This window comes from Scleropages formosus, chromosome 18, assembly GCF_900964775.1.
Source record: "Scleropages formosus chromosome 18, fSclFor1.1, whole genome shotgun sequence".
Lineage (NCBI taxonomy): Eukaryota > Metazoa > Chordata > Actinopteri > Osteoglossiformes > Osteoglossidae > Scleropages > Scleropages formosus.
In genome coordinates this window covers 5,582,785-5,603,410 of record NC_041823.1, presented here as the reverse complement: position 1 = coordinate 5,603,410, position 20,626 = coordinate 5,582,785, and the positions used below count along the sequence as shown (strand labels likewise).

The 20,626-nt window shown below is 46.8% G+C and overlaps 1 protein-coding gene across 5 annotated transcripts in view; it reads right to left on the bottom strand.

The window, feature by feature from the left end:
- vps13b (vacuolar protein sorting 13 homolog B) overlaps positions 1–20,626 on the bottom strand; it is a 249,181-nt gene that overhangs the window by 130,851 nt on the left and 97,704 nt on the right. For all 5 annotated transcript variants that reach the window (XM_018762942.2, XM_029245971.1, XM_029245972.1 and 2 more), the window contains exons 20-21: positions 3,919–4,037; positions 1,929–2,073 (exon numbers count right to left, since the gene is read on the bottom strand). In XM_018762942.2, the coding sequence (XP_018618458.1) occupies positions 1,929–2,073; positions 3,919–4,037 (264 nt within the window). The remainder of the gene's footprint in view (positions 1–1,928; positions 2,074–3,918; positions 4,038–20,626) is intronic.

Sequence of the window (20,626 nt, the reverse complement as noted above, 5' to 3'; positions counted from 1 at the left end):
CAACGGAACAGCCGTCTTCGAGTCGCTCCGTTTATTTGTGAGGGCATACCCCTCCTCTCCATATATATTTGTCATTTCGATTTTCGAGTGGCTGACGTGCAAACACCTCGCTTAAGTTGTGCTCTTGGTGTTTCTGTTTCATGCAGATGCTCTGGGGAGCTGGAACACTCAGGCTGGACCTCTGAGGGAGACACGTGAGCACGGGGGGGAAGGCGAACGCTCGCGGTGACGTTAATCAGTTTGAAACCTTTGACAATAATTCATAAATATGTTACACCTGCTGCGCACATGGTTCGGAATTTCACCAGAACTACAGTTAGGATGTTACTTTTTGAAAGAAAGGCGTTGAACAAACTAAGACTCCCACGCGAACAACGTCAAGTGTGCAGGAGTGGGGAAACTCTACCATGTTCAGTGTTCCTGCCAACTCATTCAAAGTAACAGCCGTCCATCCATCATTCGTTATCATCATCATCATCATCATCACCACTGCATCTGATGCAGGGTTAAGGTGGTCTGGGACCTATCTGGAAGGATGCAATGTGAAGCAGGGTACACTGTAGACGGGCAGGACACCCATCTATCACAGGGAGAAAACACAAACACGTAAGGGGTAACTGACGGTCACAAATCCACCGAAAACCCATGTATTCGGACTGTGGGAAGAAACCAGAGCACCGGAAGGAAACATGCAAACTCCACACAGAATGAGCCAGATTCGATCCCACAACCCAGGAGCTGCGGGGCACCAGCGCTGTGCGTTATGCCACCTCGCCGCCCTTCCAAGGAACGGAGTAAACCAGAAATGACAAGACATTAACTGCTCCACCACGGAATGGAAAGCAGACCAAACTACTAATTATCGTTTCAGCTTTGCACAAATGTTTATTTTTATAGATTATGTGCTAAAATACTTAGTGTTCAGTTTTCATAGAAATGACAAACCGGTTCAATATTCAGCCAATTCCCAGAAAACACAGCCTCGTGGGAAAATTCGGGGTTTCGCGTTTCTCCCACAGTGGGGCGGTTACTAGGCATCATCCGCACCAAGGGAGGGTCCCCATCCTGGAAAACGAGTGCTCGCTGCACGCATCCAGCATTACGAAAATCCCAAGTGCAAAACGGCTGTTTATTTTCGGTCGACCACAGGCAGACGAGGGGCTAAACAAAAGCGTCGTCCTTTACAAGTGTGGCTGACATTTCGCAGCCTGTTCGGACCCCGTTTTGTATATAATGGCTCGTCGGTGCGGTTGTTTGCTTACACACACTAATGAAGAAATATATAAATACGAGTAAGCAAAGGCACGGTAGTACGGAAAAGCCATTAGCTGAGATACGATAACGAAGACAAAGCAGAGGGTCTGAGGACGACTTTTTCGCAGATGCCATTTAGTGTCCAGGAAGTTAAGTGGGGAGAAGGATTGCTTAAGAACTGTTTAATGCTATAAAATGTCGACAGGACCATTTATCAACATAGCTCTGCAGGGATGGAGCGCATCTCCTGCTCCCGTCGGCTTTCGATTAACACCAACCGGCGGGAACTCCTTGCGCATATGTCTGAAGAGCTTCTTCAACAGGGCTGGACAGAAAAAAAAAAAAAATTGACTCATTGTGCGTTGTAGACATTGTCCACTTCCTCTTCAACCACGAGACGAAGATCTGAGGCTCCTGGCCTGTGGGATCGAACCTGGATCAGTCAGTTAGCACGCTCTTCTCAAGTTCCTCTGGGTTTCCTCAAGATGCTCCTGTTTCCTCTCACAGTCCAATTTGTTTCAGGTGTATTGGTGACTCTAAATGGTACAAACTGTGTGTGGCAGTGAATCGGTGTGTCAAAGTGTGTGTGACAGCCAGGGAGTGAGAGAGAGAGAGAGAGAGAGAGAGAGAGAGTGTGTGTGTGTGTGTGTGTGTGTATGTGCGCGCCCACGTACCAGTGGCGGTCTTTGTTTTCACGGGGCTGCTGGCATAGTCTGAGGCCTGGTTGGAAGGGGGCTTGGCCAAGGGTGCGCTGCCCACCGACGCCTCGTCCTCCCTCCGCTTGGCCAACGACACAGCCATGGCATTCGCTCCAGGGGTCTGCAATGACATCACATCGCACCCAGCCAGGTCAGCTCGGCGGCCTCACATACACGACTGAATATGACATGAAAAACTGTGTTATTATTAAAAACGCTCACTGAAAATAAGATAAAACAGAAATTACAGCAAAGCGATGCTGCAAGTCACCCTGAGGGGGACATTACATCATAAAGTAATTGCAGGTTAAATGGCTGCATTAAGTCTCCAGTTGTGCTACAAAAACATGTATCCAAAACATAGAGCGGGAGTCGCTTCCCTGGACGCTGATTCGAGCCAGGTCCACACGTTCAAATGTCCGAGCTGATCGAGGGATACAAATGCTGGGAGGAGGGAGAACACGCTGAAGCATGTGTGTCTCCAACCTGAATTGCTCTAGCTTTAGAAATGGACAAAATGTCAATTTGGATCAAACTGCCAACACACACTGAGCACAGTAAGCGAAAACACGGTATTTATGTCCACTGCATGAAGTAAATTTGAAATGAAACAGTAACCGTCCGGTGAAGGAAAGCCTAGAAAGGACAGAAGTAGGAAGGTTTGCAGCTAGATCTCAGAGTGAGAACCCTGAAATGGGAAGAGACGGCAACGTTTCGGGAACACTGCATCAAGTAGGAGGTCTGGTTTAATCACACATCCCCAGCACAGCAGCAGGTGTTGTGACGGCAAACACAGCTTTGTGCCTGAGCGTTAAATCAAGCTGCACTAAGACACATCCTGGATGTGGGGGAACTAAAGACCAGAAACCGCTTCAGCAGCCAGGTATAAGATATTATTGGTATTGCTTCAACCATCGCTCTTAAAACAAGCGTGGATGTCTAGGTGATGGAGGACGGCTCAAAACATACAGGCTGCGCTCATCTGCAGTGGGGTTGGAGGGAAACACAGATCTTTTTATTCCATTATTGAGTTATTCAATAATATTTTGAATGTGGTGCTGAGAGTGTGACATGAATCAGTGGAGTCCTCCCACTGAGCAGTACAGTTTCAACATGTTAGTTTGCTGTGACCTTCTCCCTGCATTAGTTTATCTTGGAAAGGCTATCGAGCTGATGTCAGGGACGCATATAATGGGACACACATTTGGCCTTCCGGTCCGATTCTCTTATTTTCCACTTCTCGCATCCTGGATGTGAGGAGAAGCTCCAGCCAGAGTTATTTTGACACATAAGTCTGTATCTGCTGTCTTTGATCATCGCCACGACACTCCTGAAAGTAAGAGTCACTTGAACGTGATCCTTTTCTGGTTCATCAGTGATGGGAAACGCGTGGTAACTGCCTGCGATCGTGCCCAGAGCTGCTTGAACCCCCGTTAGGAGCTAAAGGGGCTGGTCTCCAGGAGGCAACGTTGCTGCTGAGGGGTGCAGATGGCACGATGACTCAGAGGTGTGTGTTATTGCCAACTCTGGAGCACCAGTCTGAGTCTAAAACACATCCTTCGCTACTGTCCTTCAAGCAAAACCCGTCATTCTGAGCTGCTGAAAAGCTCGGAAGGGGGGAAAAAAAAAACAAGGTGGGTGAAGTCATACAGCGAGGAAAAATACACCATGTCAAGTTGGCACGGGGACGTCTTTCGCCGCTCTGCTCCCTATAGTGAGACAGCGTGGAGAGTGTAATCGGGCACTGAACCACAGGAGATGGGACCGTGATGGTCTTCAGTGAACAAAAACAATAAAAACATAGCAAAGACACACTTTGAATAAAGGTCAATCTGCACTCTGCTTTACCGTGCTTTCGTTGAGTACAGTCCAAAGTTCACAGCTTCTGCTGTGCCTTCAAGGGGTCTGAAAGGAAGGCGGTCAAGGGTGTTAGGAAGGTAACGCAGGTGTGTGCGGAGGGCTCTACCTGAGGGGGCAGCCGGGAGCCGCTGCGCTCGGCACGCTGGGTTTGGTGGAGCAGCCAGGTGCTGAAGACGGGGTCCACATTGACAGCGATGCCCTGGACACTGACCAGCAGCACAGCACCTGCACAAACACAGGGAGCATCAACACACGTGGACAAAAGATCACACACACACATGTACTGGACACACATTCCTGCACAGAAAGCAATGTTTTCCACACCAAGTAAGAGGAACCACAGTTAAAACTGTTGTCATTTCCAATTACTATCCTCCTTACGAAGAGGGATAAAGGTCAGTCATTCCTCTCTCAAGCTAAAAATAACTTGGGCCATAAAAAGAATTCCAGTTTTCAATGCTTTACTAATTTTGAACATTTCAACACAATCCGTGGGGATTGGGGGGGGGGGGGTTGAAAAAAGGCACGGATTCTGCTGAAGTGGAATAGAAAAATACGTCTAGGTTGAAAACACAGAACTGTAGTCTCTTGGTCATGTTTTACAAAATGTTTGGCCCTCGTTTCACCCAGGAAAAACCTGACCAGGCGGTTCTGCTTTCTGTTTTTATCTGATGTGTTTCATTATTATTATTATCATCATCATCATGTCTGATACTTTTCCATGAGAAACAAAGCACTGTCGGACATTGCATATTGAGCTATTTACCCATTAGTACAGCTCAGTCATTTTCACCTTAATCAATAAGACAACAGGAGGTGGAAGTGAATACCAGGTATTTTGACTCTAATCGCTACGCCACCTGCTGCCCAGGTTGAAGTACTTCATGTGAAACAAACTGCGCGTACAGAGGAGGTCACAGGAAAACAGTGGCATTGGCGTTGATGCCTTCATCCATTCTCAACACCAGGACAAACGCTGGTGCATCAGATGAGAACACAACAGTTAACGTACCGAGAAAACTCAACGGCTTCCTCAGAAAATGGGTACAAGAGGCCTGAGGGTGAACCGTTTGAAAATGGCTAAACATTTACACCCTGTGTTTCGGCGACTGCCGCCACATATTAACCCTGTTCTGCTTAAACAGCGAGGCCACAGTTTGTTTCAATTGTGTTCAAAGTGTGTCGTGCAAAGCCAAAAATAACATTTTCTTTTGATAAATCTCTATGAAACCTAAGACCTTCCGGGGGTTTAGTTTATTCTTAAATAATAATCTTTACCAACAATAGAGGCCTGAGGTAATGCATTAGGATTCTATCAATAATGACTACCATGCCTGTGGGATTAGGACAAACTCTCGGACGTGCGGAGGAATGCTCCAGTGCGACGATAAGGGAGCCTTGAGTTTCTCTGATGGCTTTGAAAAGGGGGGGCGGGGGGGGGGGGGGGGTCGCTGTAGCGTATGCCGGATCTTTCATTTCAGGCCCTGTAGCAGGTCCACCCCCATTGCCTCCCCGACAGACACACACACACACACCACACTGTCAGAGAGCTCTTTGGCCCCTCCCAGTCACCATCCTTTGGGAGAGGAAGATGCATCGTTTCCAGAACAAAGCAAATCAGCAAGAAAAGAAAGGAAATGGAATATTAATGCACTCGAGTTCTACAGTTCGCATCATGGGGTACCCGTGGATCATGGCCAGAGCTCAGGGTGCAGCAGGTTCCTATTTCAGTGTTTCTCAAGGCGCACGTTGGCTGTTGCCACCCAGGCCAAGGCCGCATCCCTCGGATAAGGCAAGCGCCACAGATAGGGGGATGGGGTGGGGGGGCCTCTATCTGTCAATGTCTCTCCATACAGAGCAGGCACTCACTCGTACATCCATCCATCCATCCATCCATCCATCCATCCATCCGAGGCTTCTTTTTAACTACAGCACTGGTTGAAAGCATGAGTTCACCTGCGTAACAGGGAGAAAAGGAAGGGTGACGGCTCAATGTTTTCGTTAAAGATTTTTTGGAATGATTAACCAAACAAATTTCAACAGGTTTGTGTCCAGACACATTTCCAGAATAAAGGTATCAAAGTGCATTGAGCGACTTTACACATTCATTCAGAGTAACTGACAGTGGGGACCTGGGAGGACTTTGAAGATTTAGGCTGGAACATTTCTAAGAAGTTCCATCAATGTCATTCTGGTGAACTTGTGACCTCATGTGTTCCATAGAGGCAGGTCATTTTTACTGTATCAGTTTACATTTACATTTTTTCATTTAACGGACGCTTTTATCCAAAGCGAATTACAATGTTCAGGTTACAATTATTAGAAGCTTGCAGTTATTTACCCATTTATACAGCTGGGTATAGTTTACTGGAGCAATTTAGGGTAAGAACCTTGCTCAAGGGTACAACAACTAGAGGTGAGGCTCAAACCTGAGACCCTTCTGGGTCTAAAAGGCAGCTGCTCTAACCACTACACTATCAGTTCAGGGTTAGGGTAGTACAGCAGGGAGATGGGTTTTGAACCCAGGTCCTTATGCGTCCCATGCAGTGTCAACACACAGTTCACCGGACTCTAAGCACCACAAGTTAGGGGCCACACTAGAGCCCAGCAACAAGCAGGTGAGGAGCAGCCGTTTGCTCTCAGAAATGGTATCGACAGACCCCCCAATGGGCCCATGGCTCTGGACTCTCAGGCTGGAACGATGTTGATGAAAAAAGGTTGCCTACCTCCATTGTTCGCGAAACTTTCCACACTTGTTCCTTCGACATCTGAATGATGGCAACGTGGCCGGCCGGAAACCTCGGCCTAAATCGCATTGTCGAAAAACACCGACCGACTGAAAACTTCCAACCCCACAAAAGCGTTTAGTGTTATTTCTTTAACAGGGTGCTGGGGCGGTTAAGGGAAAAGTGATGACAACGAATATGGAAATGACTTTTCTCTCCACTAGACCTAAACATGCTGCATCACGGAGGACCTATTAATGTCAAGGAGCTCCTGTTCACGGCACAAGATTAATCAAATACGTTAAAAAATAATAACACTAAACAGGTTGTTTAATTCAATGTTCCAAAGAGAGCCAGGGAGTCTGAAGTTTGGATCTGCGTGAGGGTCACAAGTCCAATGACCCGACCCAGCCCGACCCAGCTCACCCCACCTGCCCAATGAGCTCTGTATGGTATTACAGGAGTCTTTAAGAGCCTCAGAGCGGGTGGGGTGGCTGCAAGAGGGGCGGAAAATAGAGGAACTGCAGGAAAAACACAAAAACGAGAGAGTGTCAGGACAGATGGGTTCTGACAGGTCCGGACAGTTCTGAAGCCAAGTAGCGAAACCAAACATTACAGCAACATGCGCTGCGTCGTTAATTGCTTTTCCAATGAGCTCATGGCTAGAAGGTGTTGGAGAGCTGGTGGGCGCTCATCCCCCGCTGACACCGGCCTCAATGACGTCACAAGGCTGGGGTGGGGATGGGGCGGAGAAACGTGGGACCGAGAGATGGTCGGCGAAGAGAGGCCTTTCGAACCAGAAGTCAACGCAGAGCAGCGGCGAGATGACCCTTGACGGGAAGAGCCGTCAGTGAGGACAATATCTCACTAATTCCGACGACGGCGGTAATGCTATCAACTGAACCTAAGGTGACCCTTATGATATGTATTTGTCACAGGGGGGTGCGATGGTGCAGCGGGTTTGGCCGGGTCCTGCTCTCTGGTGGGTCTGGGGTTCGAATCCCGCTTCGGGTGCCTTGCAATGGACTGGCATCCCGCCCTGGGTGTGTCCCCTCCCCCTCCAGCCTTATGCCCTGCGTTGCCGGGTTAGGCTCCGGCTTGCCGTGACCCCGCTTGGGACAAGCGGCTTCAGCAAGTATGTGTGTATATGTATTTGTCACTTGGGCATCATGTTAAAATTACAGTTACTGTGCTGACATTTTTCTCAAAAGCAACTTGGAATCTGAAGCTACGTATAATATGTCATTTACCCATTTACACAGCAGGCTTATTTTTCCAGTGGAGCAATTCAGGCTAAATACCATGTTTAAGGGTATTAATGCAGCAGATGGGATTCAAACCTGGCTCCACCAGGTCCAAAGGCAACGGCTCTAATTAAAGTGTCACTTCAGACAAGTGTGGCAGCCGATTTAATTGGATATTTATGCAACTTGCAACATATTGGTGTTAGGAGTGTGATACTGAAACCCAGGGCAAACGGCATAGAGGCTCCTGCAAACTGACCTCTCCTGGAACCAGAAAGCTCAGAAGTGCAGGACCTGGCTGCATGCTGGGAAACGTCCTGGAGGACTGCTGCTGTTGCTCTAACCTCTGCCTCTAATGATTTTACCAAGCCCCGCTTACTGAGTCAGACGTAGTGCGAACATCCATTTTCGTCATAATTTCATTTTAACACGTTGCATAAATAACATCTGCAGACTGCTGCTGCAACTGGGGTGCATTACTCAATTCGCCGCACCGTGTTTTTGTCAGGAAACGCAGATGCCTACATATGTTTTTTCAAGCTAATTCACTGTAGCGCTAAGGCCATGAGACCCTGTTTGAAGGAAAACAAGAGAGAAGTCCTCAGAAGCGGTGACAAACGGCACATTATTCCAGAAGTGACAATTCATCTTGACGAGTTGAAGTTCAAAAAGACCAGCATCGATTGCACTATAGCCCCTAGTCGTTATCTATTCATTTATCTGCTGCTTAAAATGTTTGTTTGTACACCAAACTGCTTACAATGACTTACTCATTTAAATGGCAGGGAAATTTAGTCAAGTACTTTGATCAAGGTGCTTCAGCAGGACAGGGGTTCTAACCTGGGTCCTGCAAGTGCAATGTGGGAGCTTTAACCACTAGGCCACTTACTGCTTTTTTGACTTTTGCAGCTGAACCCTTGCTGTAGCGCAACATCACCGTGACTGATGGTGGACAGCCCTCAAGAGCAGGCCCCCAACAGTTGCCCTTCCCATGATTCCATGCTCTCTATGCACTTTTTCCTTCCACCGTGGCTCATGCCCATAGGCTGCCACTAACCGTTTGGAAGCAGCATTCACCTGATATGGCAGGGGGACACTGGGCCAAACCAGAGGGGCTTCATCTATCTGCAGATGTCGATGGGACTGACGTGGAGATCAATATCCCACCCACTTCCTTTCTGGATTCATAAATCCACATCAGGCCCCGTCGAGTGCTGAAAAGCGAACCGAGAGCAGCCCAGCAGCTCCGAGCACCAACGGTGAAACTGAAGAAGCAATACTTAAGATTGCAATTTCAGCTGTTATCTGCTCCCACCGCACTCGGAAACATACTTGTAATGGAAATCACTGTGGAGGGTACGCTCCCCCCCGCGGTCACGTGACCCATTGTCTGTGGGAAAGCTGGGTTTCGGACATGTAACTATCGATACTGGTCCTTTCTGTATTAGAATGATGGACGAATCTTCATCCGGGGTGGGGGGACGGGACGGGACCCCACAGGGGTGACATGAGCTATTCCCTCATTGCTACTTGGTGAGCTCATGAAGCACATGGGCTCGTCGTCCTGTGACCTGCTTTTTCCTTTCCATGAGCACTTAGTTCCAGTAACATGTACTCATCCTGTGTATACTCGCTTTGAGCTCGTGGTGTTTCTGATAACAAGACGGACATCCAAGATCATTCAACGCATAAGTTATTATTATTATTGTTTCGTTGCTTAGCTGAGTGATTCCCAAAGCTCTCCTTAAACACCTCCAGGCGTTCCATATTTGTTCTCCTCCGCTGTCACATCACCTGATTCATCTAGTCGGGTCACCACAAAGTCCACAGTAAGTGTAATGATTCACGTCTCTGGTGGGAAGGAATAAATATCTGGAACGGCTGGCTGTCTCAGAGAAAAGGACCAGGAGAATGTGTGTCTTTAACCGCTATGTCACGCTGGTGCCTTGCTGTATTGCCACTCACTGCTGTCTGCTGGCACTTACCCACTCCCCATCAGCATCCTGCTCACAGATCGCTCACTCACAGAGTAAAGGGCATCAAAGCCCTAAACGACGCTGCGTTTGAGGCTCTACAACCCGCATTCACAACATTACCCTAAGAGCGAATTCGTCTGGACATGTGATGTGATTTTAGCCAGTGGAACTTGTAGCAGACAGCAGTTTTTTTTTTTTTTTTTAAATCTCTCTACCATGTGCTGATGGTAGAGTCACGTATGTATGCACCCCACACACACACACACACACACACACACACACACACACACACACACACACAGAATTACACCTTTAGTGGCAACAAAGATTGCACATCTGGGGCCCAGGACACCGAGTTTTGTAGGCATCTAAGCAGTTGAGCATATAAGCCTCACGTCAAGCACACACCTCTCCACTGGAAGGTGTCCGAGAGGAACCCGCAGCTCTCAGCCCTCAATCGGCAGGAAAGTCGGCCCATTTCCACGGACAATCCTGGGGGAGGGAGACCTTGTACCCAATTATGGCCATTTCACTTTCCCTCTCTCAACGCTGAACTGAGAGATGAATTTACCCACTTCCCTTGGGCCGAGAACTGCCGACCACTCGGGAAGCCCCACAGCCACGCACAGCACAGAGCACCAAGGCTCTTTTTTCCCTTAAGTCATCGCTCCTTACTGATTCTTAACCAACCCACTCATGGACTCACGAACATGCAGGCGTGTTCATTTCTGGATTAAAATAAACGAGATCCTCAGAAACTGCTAAGAACATCATCTCTGCAGTTCATCTCCTGAGATGCTTAACTGCAGACTTTTGCCCAAGGCAGCCTTCAAGCACATAAACACCTTCTACACCATATGTTTCACAGCCCATTGGGAAGGGTTTGCACACCCTGGATCCAAACTCTATCGTGACCTCCAGTGTGGAGACTCGAAGCACCAATGCCAACATTGGCACAGGAGGAAAATCCAAAACATTCATCAGACCAACCCAAATGGCCACCGGGATGTCTGAAAACTGAGCTCTGAACTCAAGGGACCGCTCGACCATTTGACTCAAGCGTCACAATCAGGCTTTTCATTGTTTTGTGTAAGTAGTCATTATATTAGCGTTAGTGTTCACTGACTTCGTCAGCAGGCTATAAGCACAGCTCGGTGGGGAACAATAAAAAAAAAAAATCTGGAAGCGAAGAGAAAACGATGTCCGTGGGAAATGGCAACTTGTGTTTAAAGACACCCCCCCACCCTTCCCACAGTGGATTGAAGATTACTTCTTCTTTAAGACATAGCTATAAGTGGTTGCACATTTGAACCATTTAGCAATTTGAACTAATAGGTTCAGGCTGAGTATGGTTGGTGAGGATGCACTGTTGGGGCTTGAAAAGCCAAAGCGCAAGGGTTGTCCCAACATCATGTAGCAAAAGAAGACTGATCTGGAGGTTAGACCTAAGACATAAACTGAAAGACATCCAAACCGCTTTTCAGATCTTGAAACATATGAGGCTCTCCTTCAGGTGTATGAGGACTGCATACGAAGGTCTTTGGTCCAGAGCAGAAGTCGTCAGTTTATCATCCACCTCCTAGATATTCCTGTCAACGCAACTGATACGTCTGACAGCAAGGCCACATTCAATGCCAGCAGAGCCCCCAGAGAGAATCTAGAAGCGCTGTACAGCTGGAGGAGCACGGGACGCCTAGCCCTGGATTACACAGTGCTGAGTGATGCCTTGCATTTTCCCCACAAATACAACCTGCATCCACTGCACAACTTCCAAGATGAAGGGCTCGCTTCTGAAGCCTAATGATAAGGCGGAAGGATGTGCTCATTTCCAGCTCGCTCACCGCACTGACATCCCACCGCGGTGCCTTATCATCAAGCGCGCTGCCACCTGCAGCACACACTGTCCCGAGTGCTATCGGCTGCGGTGTCGTCTCGAACGGATGACACAGCTATTGTGAACAAGCGGAGCACTTCAAAGGCTTTCCAGACCATCCTATTTTAGGAGCCGAGCAGCCTTGGAAGAGTCTGACTGTGATCTTTGATGTGAAGAAGGAGAACAACACCGCAGCGGGGAAATGCTGCTCGTCGCGTGCCCTGTAATTATGCGTTCACCGATAGTGCATAAGAGCAATTTTCAGAGCGGAGTGCCATTTTGGGTCATCTGACCAGGCTTGTGCTGTAAAGAACACTGCACGCGTTCCACAGACCAGCCCAGGCTCAGAAAACAGGAGTTTGCACGGATCTGCTCCAGCACTGTCCCTCGTCTCCCTGCGGCCGACGAGGGAGGTGAAGATGGGCCAACCAGCAGGGTCCTTCTCAGGCATGTTCTCAAGCAGGTGTTTCGGTGTAGCTGAAAGGTGAGAAGTTTCATTTTTGGCCACAAGACAGATCCCTGCTGTGATCCCAAGCTGAATGGCTCCCTTGAAATTTTAAACTTCTTTTGAAAACATTTTCTGTCTAGACTGGATAAAACTCCTTTTTTGTTCCTGTGTAAGGCCAACGGTGCTTCCGACCAAGAAATGCACAATGAATGTGCCCTTGGTGGAGCAATAGCTCATACTACAGCCTGTTGATACGGTCTGACTGCTAAACGCAGACTCGCCCACAGGATTACGAGGCTTTCAGACCAATTTTTCCCCTCTGTCTTCAGTGGGCTTCACCGCTTTCAACCTTGATGAATAATCAGGGAACAGAATGTTTGATCAGGGTCTGAGTTATTGTTGGGTCATGACCCACAGCAGCACTGAGAGCCTTGCTAAGGACACATGCTCGCAACCCAAGTTCCTGGAGGAGTTTTCCTTTAGCAACATACTTAAGTTATACCACTCCAACAAAATATCCCACTAAATGAATGAAATTTCACATCACTTCTGATGAAAATAAAAAGATTAATTAAAAGTAATAAAGAAAAATTATTCATTTGTATTACTACAAGTCTGTCATTTAATTCATTCAACGCTGAGGCTTCATCTTTGCAAAGTGGGGGCAGAGAGAGGAATACATATACATAAGCAAAAACACACACACACACACACACACACACACACAATTTTCTGAACTGCTTGTCCCCTACGGGGTCGCGGGGAACTGGAGCCTAACCCGGCAACTCAGGGCGTAAGGCTGGAGGAGGACGGAACACACCCAGGACGGGACAAAAACAATATGACACACACACACACACACACACACACACACACACACACACACACACATTTTCAGAACCGCTTGTCCCTCACGGGGTCACGGGATATGATATATGAAAACATAATTACTTCTTTTACGATTATGCGTACAGCTATGGACCTAAACTGTCAAATAAACTTCCCAAGATATTACAGAATTTTCCTACCTTGTACACCTTTAAATCCAGGCTTTAGTCCCGCGTGTTTAGAGCCAATCTCACATACATGTAACACATTTATTTGCTCACACTTTTCTTTTTCTCTTCTCACTGAGCTTACTATTAATTTCTTTTTATCTAGTTCACTTATTGTAAATTTGTATTGTCCATATTAACTGTAAATTTGAAACTGTCAATATTAACTGTCAATTTCCTTGTTTTACACAGACATCTTCCTTCTTTTAAGTACTTTGAATTTTCAAGGTGATACATAAATAAAAAATGTTATTACTAACCCTCTTAAAAGCAGAGGGTTCTCCCAGCCAACGTGGCATCCTGACCTTCGGAGCTGGTGAGAACCTTAACACCCACCTTAGCTGTATGACAGATATAACTTGGTCCCCTAAGCTAAAGGAAGTCTGAAGGCATCACTGTCTTCACTGCTAGAAAAAACCCCAGCAGAGTCATGGGCAAGCTCTAAGAGAAAACAGAGGAGCCCTTTGGGGAGGCAGAAACAGTCCGTCCTCTGGTGTCCATCAAAACCTTAATACAACTGTCCGCTCAGAAAGACCTCATTTTGTGGCTGTTATTAAAGACTGGTGCGCATGTGTGCTGGAGGGAGAACAAGGTGAACATACACACACTCATATATACATATACACACAGAGCAGCGAGTGCGTTTATGGCCTGTTTATCTGAGCCATGGCTTGGTGATGTGCGGCAGAACAGACGCGTACTGGGTGGTGCCAGAGACAGAGAGGACCCCCCGCCCCCAAAACCCCTCCAGGGGGCTTTCAGCAACAGCAGAAGAGTGATGAGAGCTACTGGTGTGTTGAAGGGAAGGCCCCAACCTTGTGGCAAACACTAGGCTCTCAGATGGAGAGAATGCTTCTGGGGTGTGTGGGGGAGCTCCAGAAGGTAATTTTGGGGGAAAGTACAAGCCACCAGTCATGGCTCCCCTACTTGTCCCATGGTGTCACTGGAACGAGCTGGATTCACACATGGCATTTTGGGGATAGAGAACAGTGAAAAGACAGCTCAGCATGCAAGAGCAGAGTCCTCACAGTACTTTCACTCTTAGTATTTTATTAGACAGTAACATTAATTATTATTTTATTAACAATAATTAGGTTAAGCACTGTGCCCAAGCACCTCTCCTGGGACATGAACCTGTAACCCTCATGTCCTTAAGCAACTATTTTTGAATGTTAGTACAGATAACCCTTCCTCAGAAGGGCCACAGCTGAATGCAGTGTGACTTCATTCATGCCTTTGAAGAAAAATAAATCCACAAAGTGTATTTCTGGCCTGAAGACACAACCCATTCATTTTTGCGCAAGCATTTACGCTATAAAGCGCAGCTATTTTGTAAAGACAAATGGTTTGAAATTGTGGCATAAACAGTCCCAAGCGCTGCACAGTTTCCCTGCCCCCCCCCTCCCCGTGTTTGTGTTCTGGAAGCAGCTTTCATCCCTGATGTTGTGTCTGCCTGATATCAGGAGAATGTAAGAACTGTCATGATAGAGTATCGGAGACTAAAAGGCTCGACCGCATCCTTGGCTTGGTGCAAATAGCCTTATGGCTGCGACCGCGGTAACCGCGAGCCACCTGCACCAGCTGGAATCCTTGGCCGCTCACACCAATGGCCGCTGCTGATGGATTCCGTGAAAACAAGGAGCACTTCAAAGAGGCGGCGGCACACAGTAGATGGGACTGTGTCCACCAGTCTCCAAGATGACCAGGGTGTACTGGCGCCACTGAGCATGCTCAAGAAAAGGTGTGAGGACATGAGGATGCTCCACAAGGACACTGCCCTTCCTTGTGACCTGCATCTTCTGACCAGTCAGGAATGCCCTCAGACAGGAGTGCACTGAGAGGCCCTGCTGGTCAAAAGCAATGAGAAAGGGATACAGTGGGTCCTCGACTTACGTCATATGCAACTTCCACCGACCCGGAATTATGACAGCTATCCCGTCAACTTACATTATTTTTGAGTCCTGATGACTGACTACCATCTAACAACGAGCGCTCCATCTGCTGTACGATAACAGCGAGCGGCCGCGATGCCACAAGGCACCAAACTTCCTAGTTAGTCAGTCAGTGTCTATCAGCTGTTGCATTTTATTTACAGAAATCGTTGTTTTATTTACCACATACTTTTTTTGTGTCTCCATACAAGTTACCCTTTTTCACAAAGGCTAACAACTGAAATCGGATTCTGGATTCTGTTAGAGCAGAAAAGAAACGGCATTTAAAAGTTAAAGGGGAAATAGCACCGCATGAAAATATAATTATAATACTGTCCTGTATTGATATTATTATTATTTATTAGTATCATTTTAACATGAATGAGTGCAATCAGTGAAAAATAACAGAAAACTCATTACACAATATAACATTCACGCATGTTTATACATTCTATATATGTATTATTTAATATATATATAGTACATATTGTTCATATGTGCTTTTTTATTTAGTGCAGTATAGGGGCTTTTGCAACCAAGTTTTTGGAACGGAACCCTGTCGTAAATCAAGGATCACTTGTAACTACAGACAGACACCAGCACAGTGAAGAATGCTGACCGGTGTGCCCGCGATGAAAGACGACACACACATCAATACCTTGACCTCACCTCATGTCTGGGTTATTTGCCTGATCCTGTGCTAGACGTTGGACAGAACACCCCATCCAGAGATGTGGCAGATGTCTTAACAACACACCTGGCACAGGACAAACTGGTACTGACTTCCTGAACACGGAGGGAAGGAGTGTTTGCCAAAGCATGACATACATATAAAAAGAGCAGATTAAAACTGGAATCATTCTGCGATACGAATGCGGGTGTACGACAGATTACCAACACAGCGCCTTTCAGTGCCACATGGTCTTGTAACCAGTAACCATCGTGGTTTTGCTGTTTCACACAGTTTCTTTTTCTTTTTTTTGGCATGGAGCAAAACCATTTTAATGCTTGGAGAAAAACCGCAGCACTGCAGAGACCAGTTCACCTTGAACATCCAAAACAAGAAATCAGGACAAAATGAGGTGAAACTGCTGGCAAAGACTTTGCGCTCAACATTTAAACAATATTTGCCTACGATGCTGCAGCCTTTTAAAGCAGCAAATGTGGAGAGGCTCATTAAAGCGTACTTTCCTACTGTAAACCGCCCGGGTGCAAGGCAAAGCAGAGTAAAACCGCAAGCGTCCAGCACCCTGGATAATGGGAGTGACGTAATACAATCTATAAACCTCGCTCAGGTGTGGGTTTATTTTCCTTGGATGTGCGAGACAGTCGTGAAATAAGAATCTGACTAAAAGCTAAACAATAAATCCTGGTAACACTTTAAAAAATGTTAAGTAGAATTGCTGTTCAAATAAACCCTGGCATTTCGGAGGCATGTGGCCATCATGGGAACACGCAAGAAACGAGTCACGCAATTTTGCACTTTCCAGAGCACTCGAGGACAGACCAGGCATCGCCCACTCAAGATGTGATTGTCACAAAAAAAAAAAAAAAAAAAATGAAAAGTAGCGTACCCTTCGGCCACTCTGCCCGAGGAAGTAGTTGCGACTTCTAAACGTCTCACAAAACTGCTGCACGTTGTCCAAACGCCTCATTTCCCTAAAAGAAGTCATTCCTTCTCAACGGCATGGGTAACGCTGTGAGGTCAGGTCAAGCGTGACTGGTCCACCTGGACTCTGGCCGCCTCCTGGGATATGTGGGTGCAGGAACGTGTGATCTTACAGCCCGGTCTTGGGGTCGAGCACCTGAGCAACAGCACAGTGATGGGAGGGAGGAGATAGCGCCGAGCTGCTGGCTCACCCACCGATGAACTGCATCAAATGCTTTGGCCTCCTGATTGCATCTCTGGCTGTGAAGAGCTCATCACTTTAGCCGCTCCCAGTCTGACTGGCGCAGTCCGCCTCCCTAGCCTGTCAGCGCACTTCTTCTTTCTTCTGTACTTCCTGCTCCACGGATAGGGTGTGTCAGCAAACAGAGACATCACTCTTCAGCGTGAAATAGGTGATGAAGTGCGGAGGCGCACTCTGCAAACGTGCGCTCGTGAACGTAATCCCTTCTGGAAGCAGAGGCAGGGAGAGCACCAGCGCGTGGACGCCGCACATAACGCCAGCGCACAACGCCTTCGCATAAACTTTGATTTAATAAAGCCTGATTTAATCTCCTGCTCTCTTTGTCTGCTTTAAATTAGGGCAATAAATCTGAGAGGAGATGGTCCGCGTTCTAAGGCAGGACACCTACAACCTCAGCAATTCGACACCGTAAGCAGCGGTGGAAACTAAGCGCTCCGACTGATCGCCGCTGCTCCGTCTGGCCCCCACACAAGTGGAGAGGAATGCAGCGAGGCTCAGCCTGCCATTAACCGTCCACTCCTCTTCCTCGACTTAAGAAGGCCTCTACAAGGCTGCAGATAAATAACGGGGCTATCTAGGGAGCCCATCTCCCCAAGCGCATTTCTCAGCAACATCCTCAGCTGCGCTGGCAACGGCCGCAGGCCGACCCCAACATCGCTCACAAAGAGTGCTGGTGACTCCAAGAGCTGCCCGGCAAACCTGTGCTAACATTCAGCCAGTTTAAAATTTGAGGATCAGCCCAAGGTCAAAAGGTACAAGAGCCCATAAATTACCTGAAGGTTCCCAACTGTTCAAAATCTGAATTTACAGTGTCCAAAATTAAGACTTAATATTGGTATCATGCCCAGCAAAAACGTATATAAAATACTACTGCAATTACAAGGGGCTTTGAATGTTATATATCGCCCACTAACTGGTTATGATTATTTTAGTGTTGTTATTTATTATTTTAATTTGGAAGAAGTATTGTAAAGAAACCATATCAATCTTTGAATCGAGAAATAATTTCATAAAAGGCAAATCTGATAAGCAAAATACACAGAATCCTCTGAACATGGATGTTGTCATTGTGCATCATCCTTTTACCTTTAAATCTGCAACATATTAATGCAAAATACAGGTCTTCAAAGACAAGTGAACATATATCTTTATTACTGGAGATTAGGAGTATATTCTAATATTTCAGCACACAATATGGGATCAATAACACAAATCGCAAGAAATGAAATTTAGGAAAAGCGAGCGAGTGTTGCGTTTGTATTTCACACACGCCGAGTACCGGCCTCTCGATACGTCACGCCATGCTTGGCCCTGCAGTTACACAGCACTCGACACACTGTTCACTGACACACTCAGTTTGCGTGCTGCTGTTCGGAGGGTGTTTTCAGGCCTGTCGCGGGGGGAGCCTCACCAAGGTGAACCCCCGGGATTCTCCAACCCCCGAGGAGACGAGCCCCTCGCGACCATCTCTGGCTCACCACATTTCCTGTGGCTTTTTAAAAGAAAATTAATTATTCAAACTCATTTTATAGATTCGGGGGTAAACGCTCTCTATTTGACCTCTCACAGAGGTGGTCTGGTGAGACATCCATCAGATTTAGCCATGAGCTAATCACTGGTCTAATCTGACGCTACTGTGCAGGGCCAGAGAGCGAGCGGCGAACACGGCGGCGCCCCGGGGCACAGAATGGGCAGCGCTGGAGCTCAGCAGCTGTGGAACGCGAAGAGGTCGACTTGGGCCAGAGAAGCTCACATGGGCCTGTTTGGGGAGCAATGTGTGTGACGGGCCCTGATTTGGAGCGCTCCGGCAGTTATGCCAGAGAGTACAGAAGGAAAAATTACGGAAGTGGGAGCAAAAAACCAACCGCACCTGGCAACAAAATCTAGTAGCTCTTCAGATCAATTTCTGCTGAAAAAGAAGTACAGCAGGTGGTGTAATAGTGAACGTCATCACTGCACCACCAGTAAAACCTGGATTTGAATCCCTTGATCAAGGTACTTACCCAGAATTTAGATGGTAGTGTACCCAGCTGTATAAATAGGTATCCACAATGTGTGAGACACCTATATCTTTATGTGATATGATTACAGGTGTCTCACACATTGCGGACACCGCGCCTTTCCGTGCCACATGGTCTCATGACTATCATGACTTTGTGGCTTTTTTTCCTTGACAGAAATAATGTTAGTGTATGGAGAAAATCTGCAGCACCGCAGGGATCAATTTACTCTGAACATCCAAAGCACACAAATTACCACAATAAGAGGTTTGTCTCATAAGTGCAAGGTGTCCTGAAAAAAGTATCAGATATTATTATTATTTTTATAACTGGATGTTTCACATTTACTGTGTATATTCCCATAAAATACATCAGATGAAAACAGAAAACAGATCCACTCTGTTGGGACTTTTCTGAGCGAGATGAGGCCAAACATTTTCTAAAACACAGAGAAAGACTAAACTGGTTTGGAGAATGGTATCACACAAATATTAGAATAAAAACTGCACAAACGTTTAAGAGAAAAAAAACCCAACAACACAATGTAGCAGAAATTTTACTGTCTATTTTATTCCACTTTCCATTGAGTTTTGCCAAACATATTTTGGGGTTGGTTTATACTGTATTTCAGTTTTAAGGAAAGTATTTCACATTCTTGAAGTTAAATTTTGGCACTAGGTTCGAAGCACTGAATATTCCAGTACCTTTTAGGATCTGATGCTTTCTGGAACGTTTTGGTACTTTTTAGAATGTTCTGTTGCCATCTAGAATCTTCCAATGGCTGACACTCTAGAAGAACTAGTGGTATTTCTGTAATCAGTAAACTTTAAGAAATCATAATCGACACACAAAAAAAAAAAAAAAAACATAACTAAGAACTGTAAAAAATGTGTAGCCTTGTATAATAAGATTAAATATTGAACCGATAAGTGCCTACAATGAAAGCACTAATGTTTTACAACATCTGGCAGGAGCAGCAGTCTAAGAGAAAGGTGTTGTCCAGCATCGCCCTGCTGACCGGCGCAGTCGGACTCCTCCTCCCTCCTCCTGCGGGAGCTCGTCTCAGAGAGCCCACATCTGTACCGCCTTCCCACAGTGAGGTTTATTTGAGTAGAAAATTACCCTCCGCGTGTTTAACGTATCTCCAACATTGTCATCACCAAATATTTATTTGCAGAAAGGAGGGTTTCTGCGCTTGGGCCGTCCAGTACAGAGGTGGCCAGTGTTTGGGGGTACTTGTCACGCAGTCACGTGGGCCTGGAGCAGGGCCAGGGAGCGAACCAACGGAAATGGGCCCGTTTCCGACTTCTCCCGCACATACACATCGTAAATGTGTTCCCGGGGCTGAACCGACCCCGGTCCTGCTTTAAGCATGGCTGGAATGGAACTGGGCCTAGTGTGTCTTTAAAGCGGCCAAAGCTAAGTAAAAGCAGCTAAATTCTCCATAAATATCTAAAATAATGCAACAGCAGAGGCCCCATGGAGGATGTACATGAGAACCTAAGAAACTAATCGGGCAGCAGGTGTTGCACCAGTTAGGGTCCACTTTCTGTTCAGCTTACTGACTATATGCGACTATTCTGACTAAGTCTCTTCTCAACGGTACAACAGCAGGATTTTCAGTTGCTCCTGATCTTGCGTCGCCTGCCGG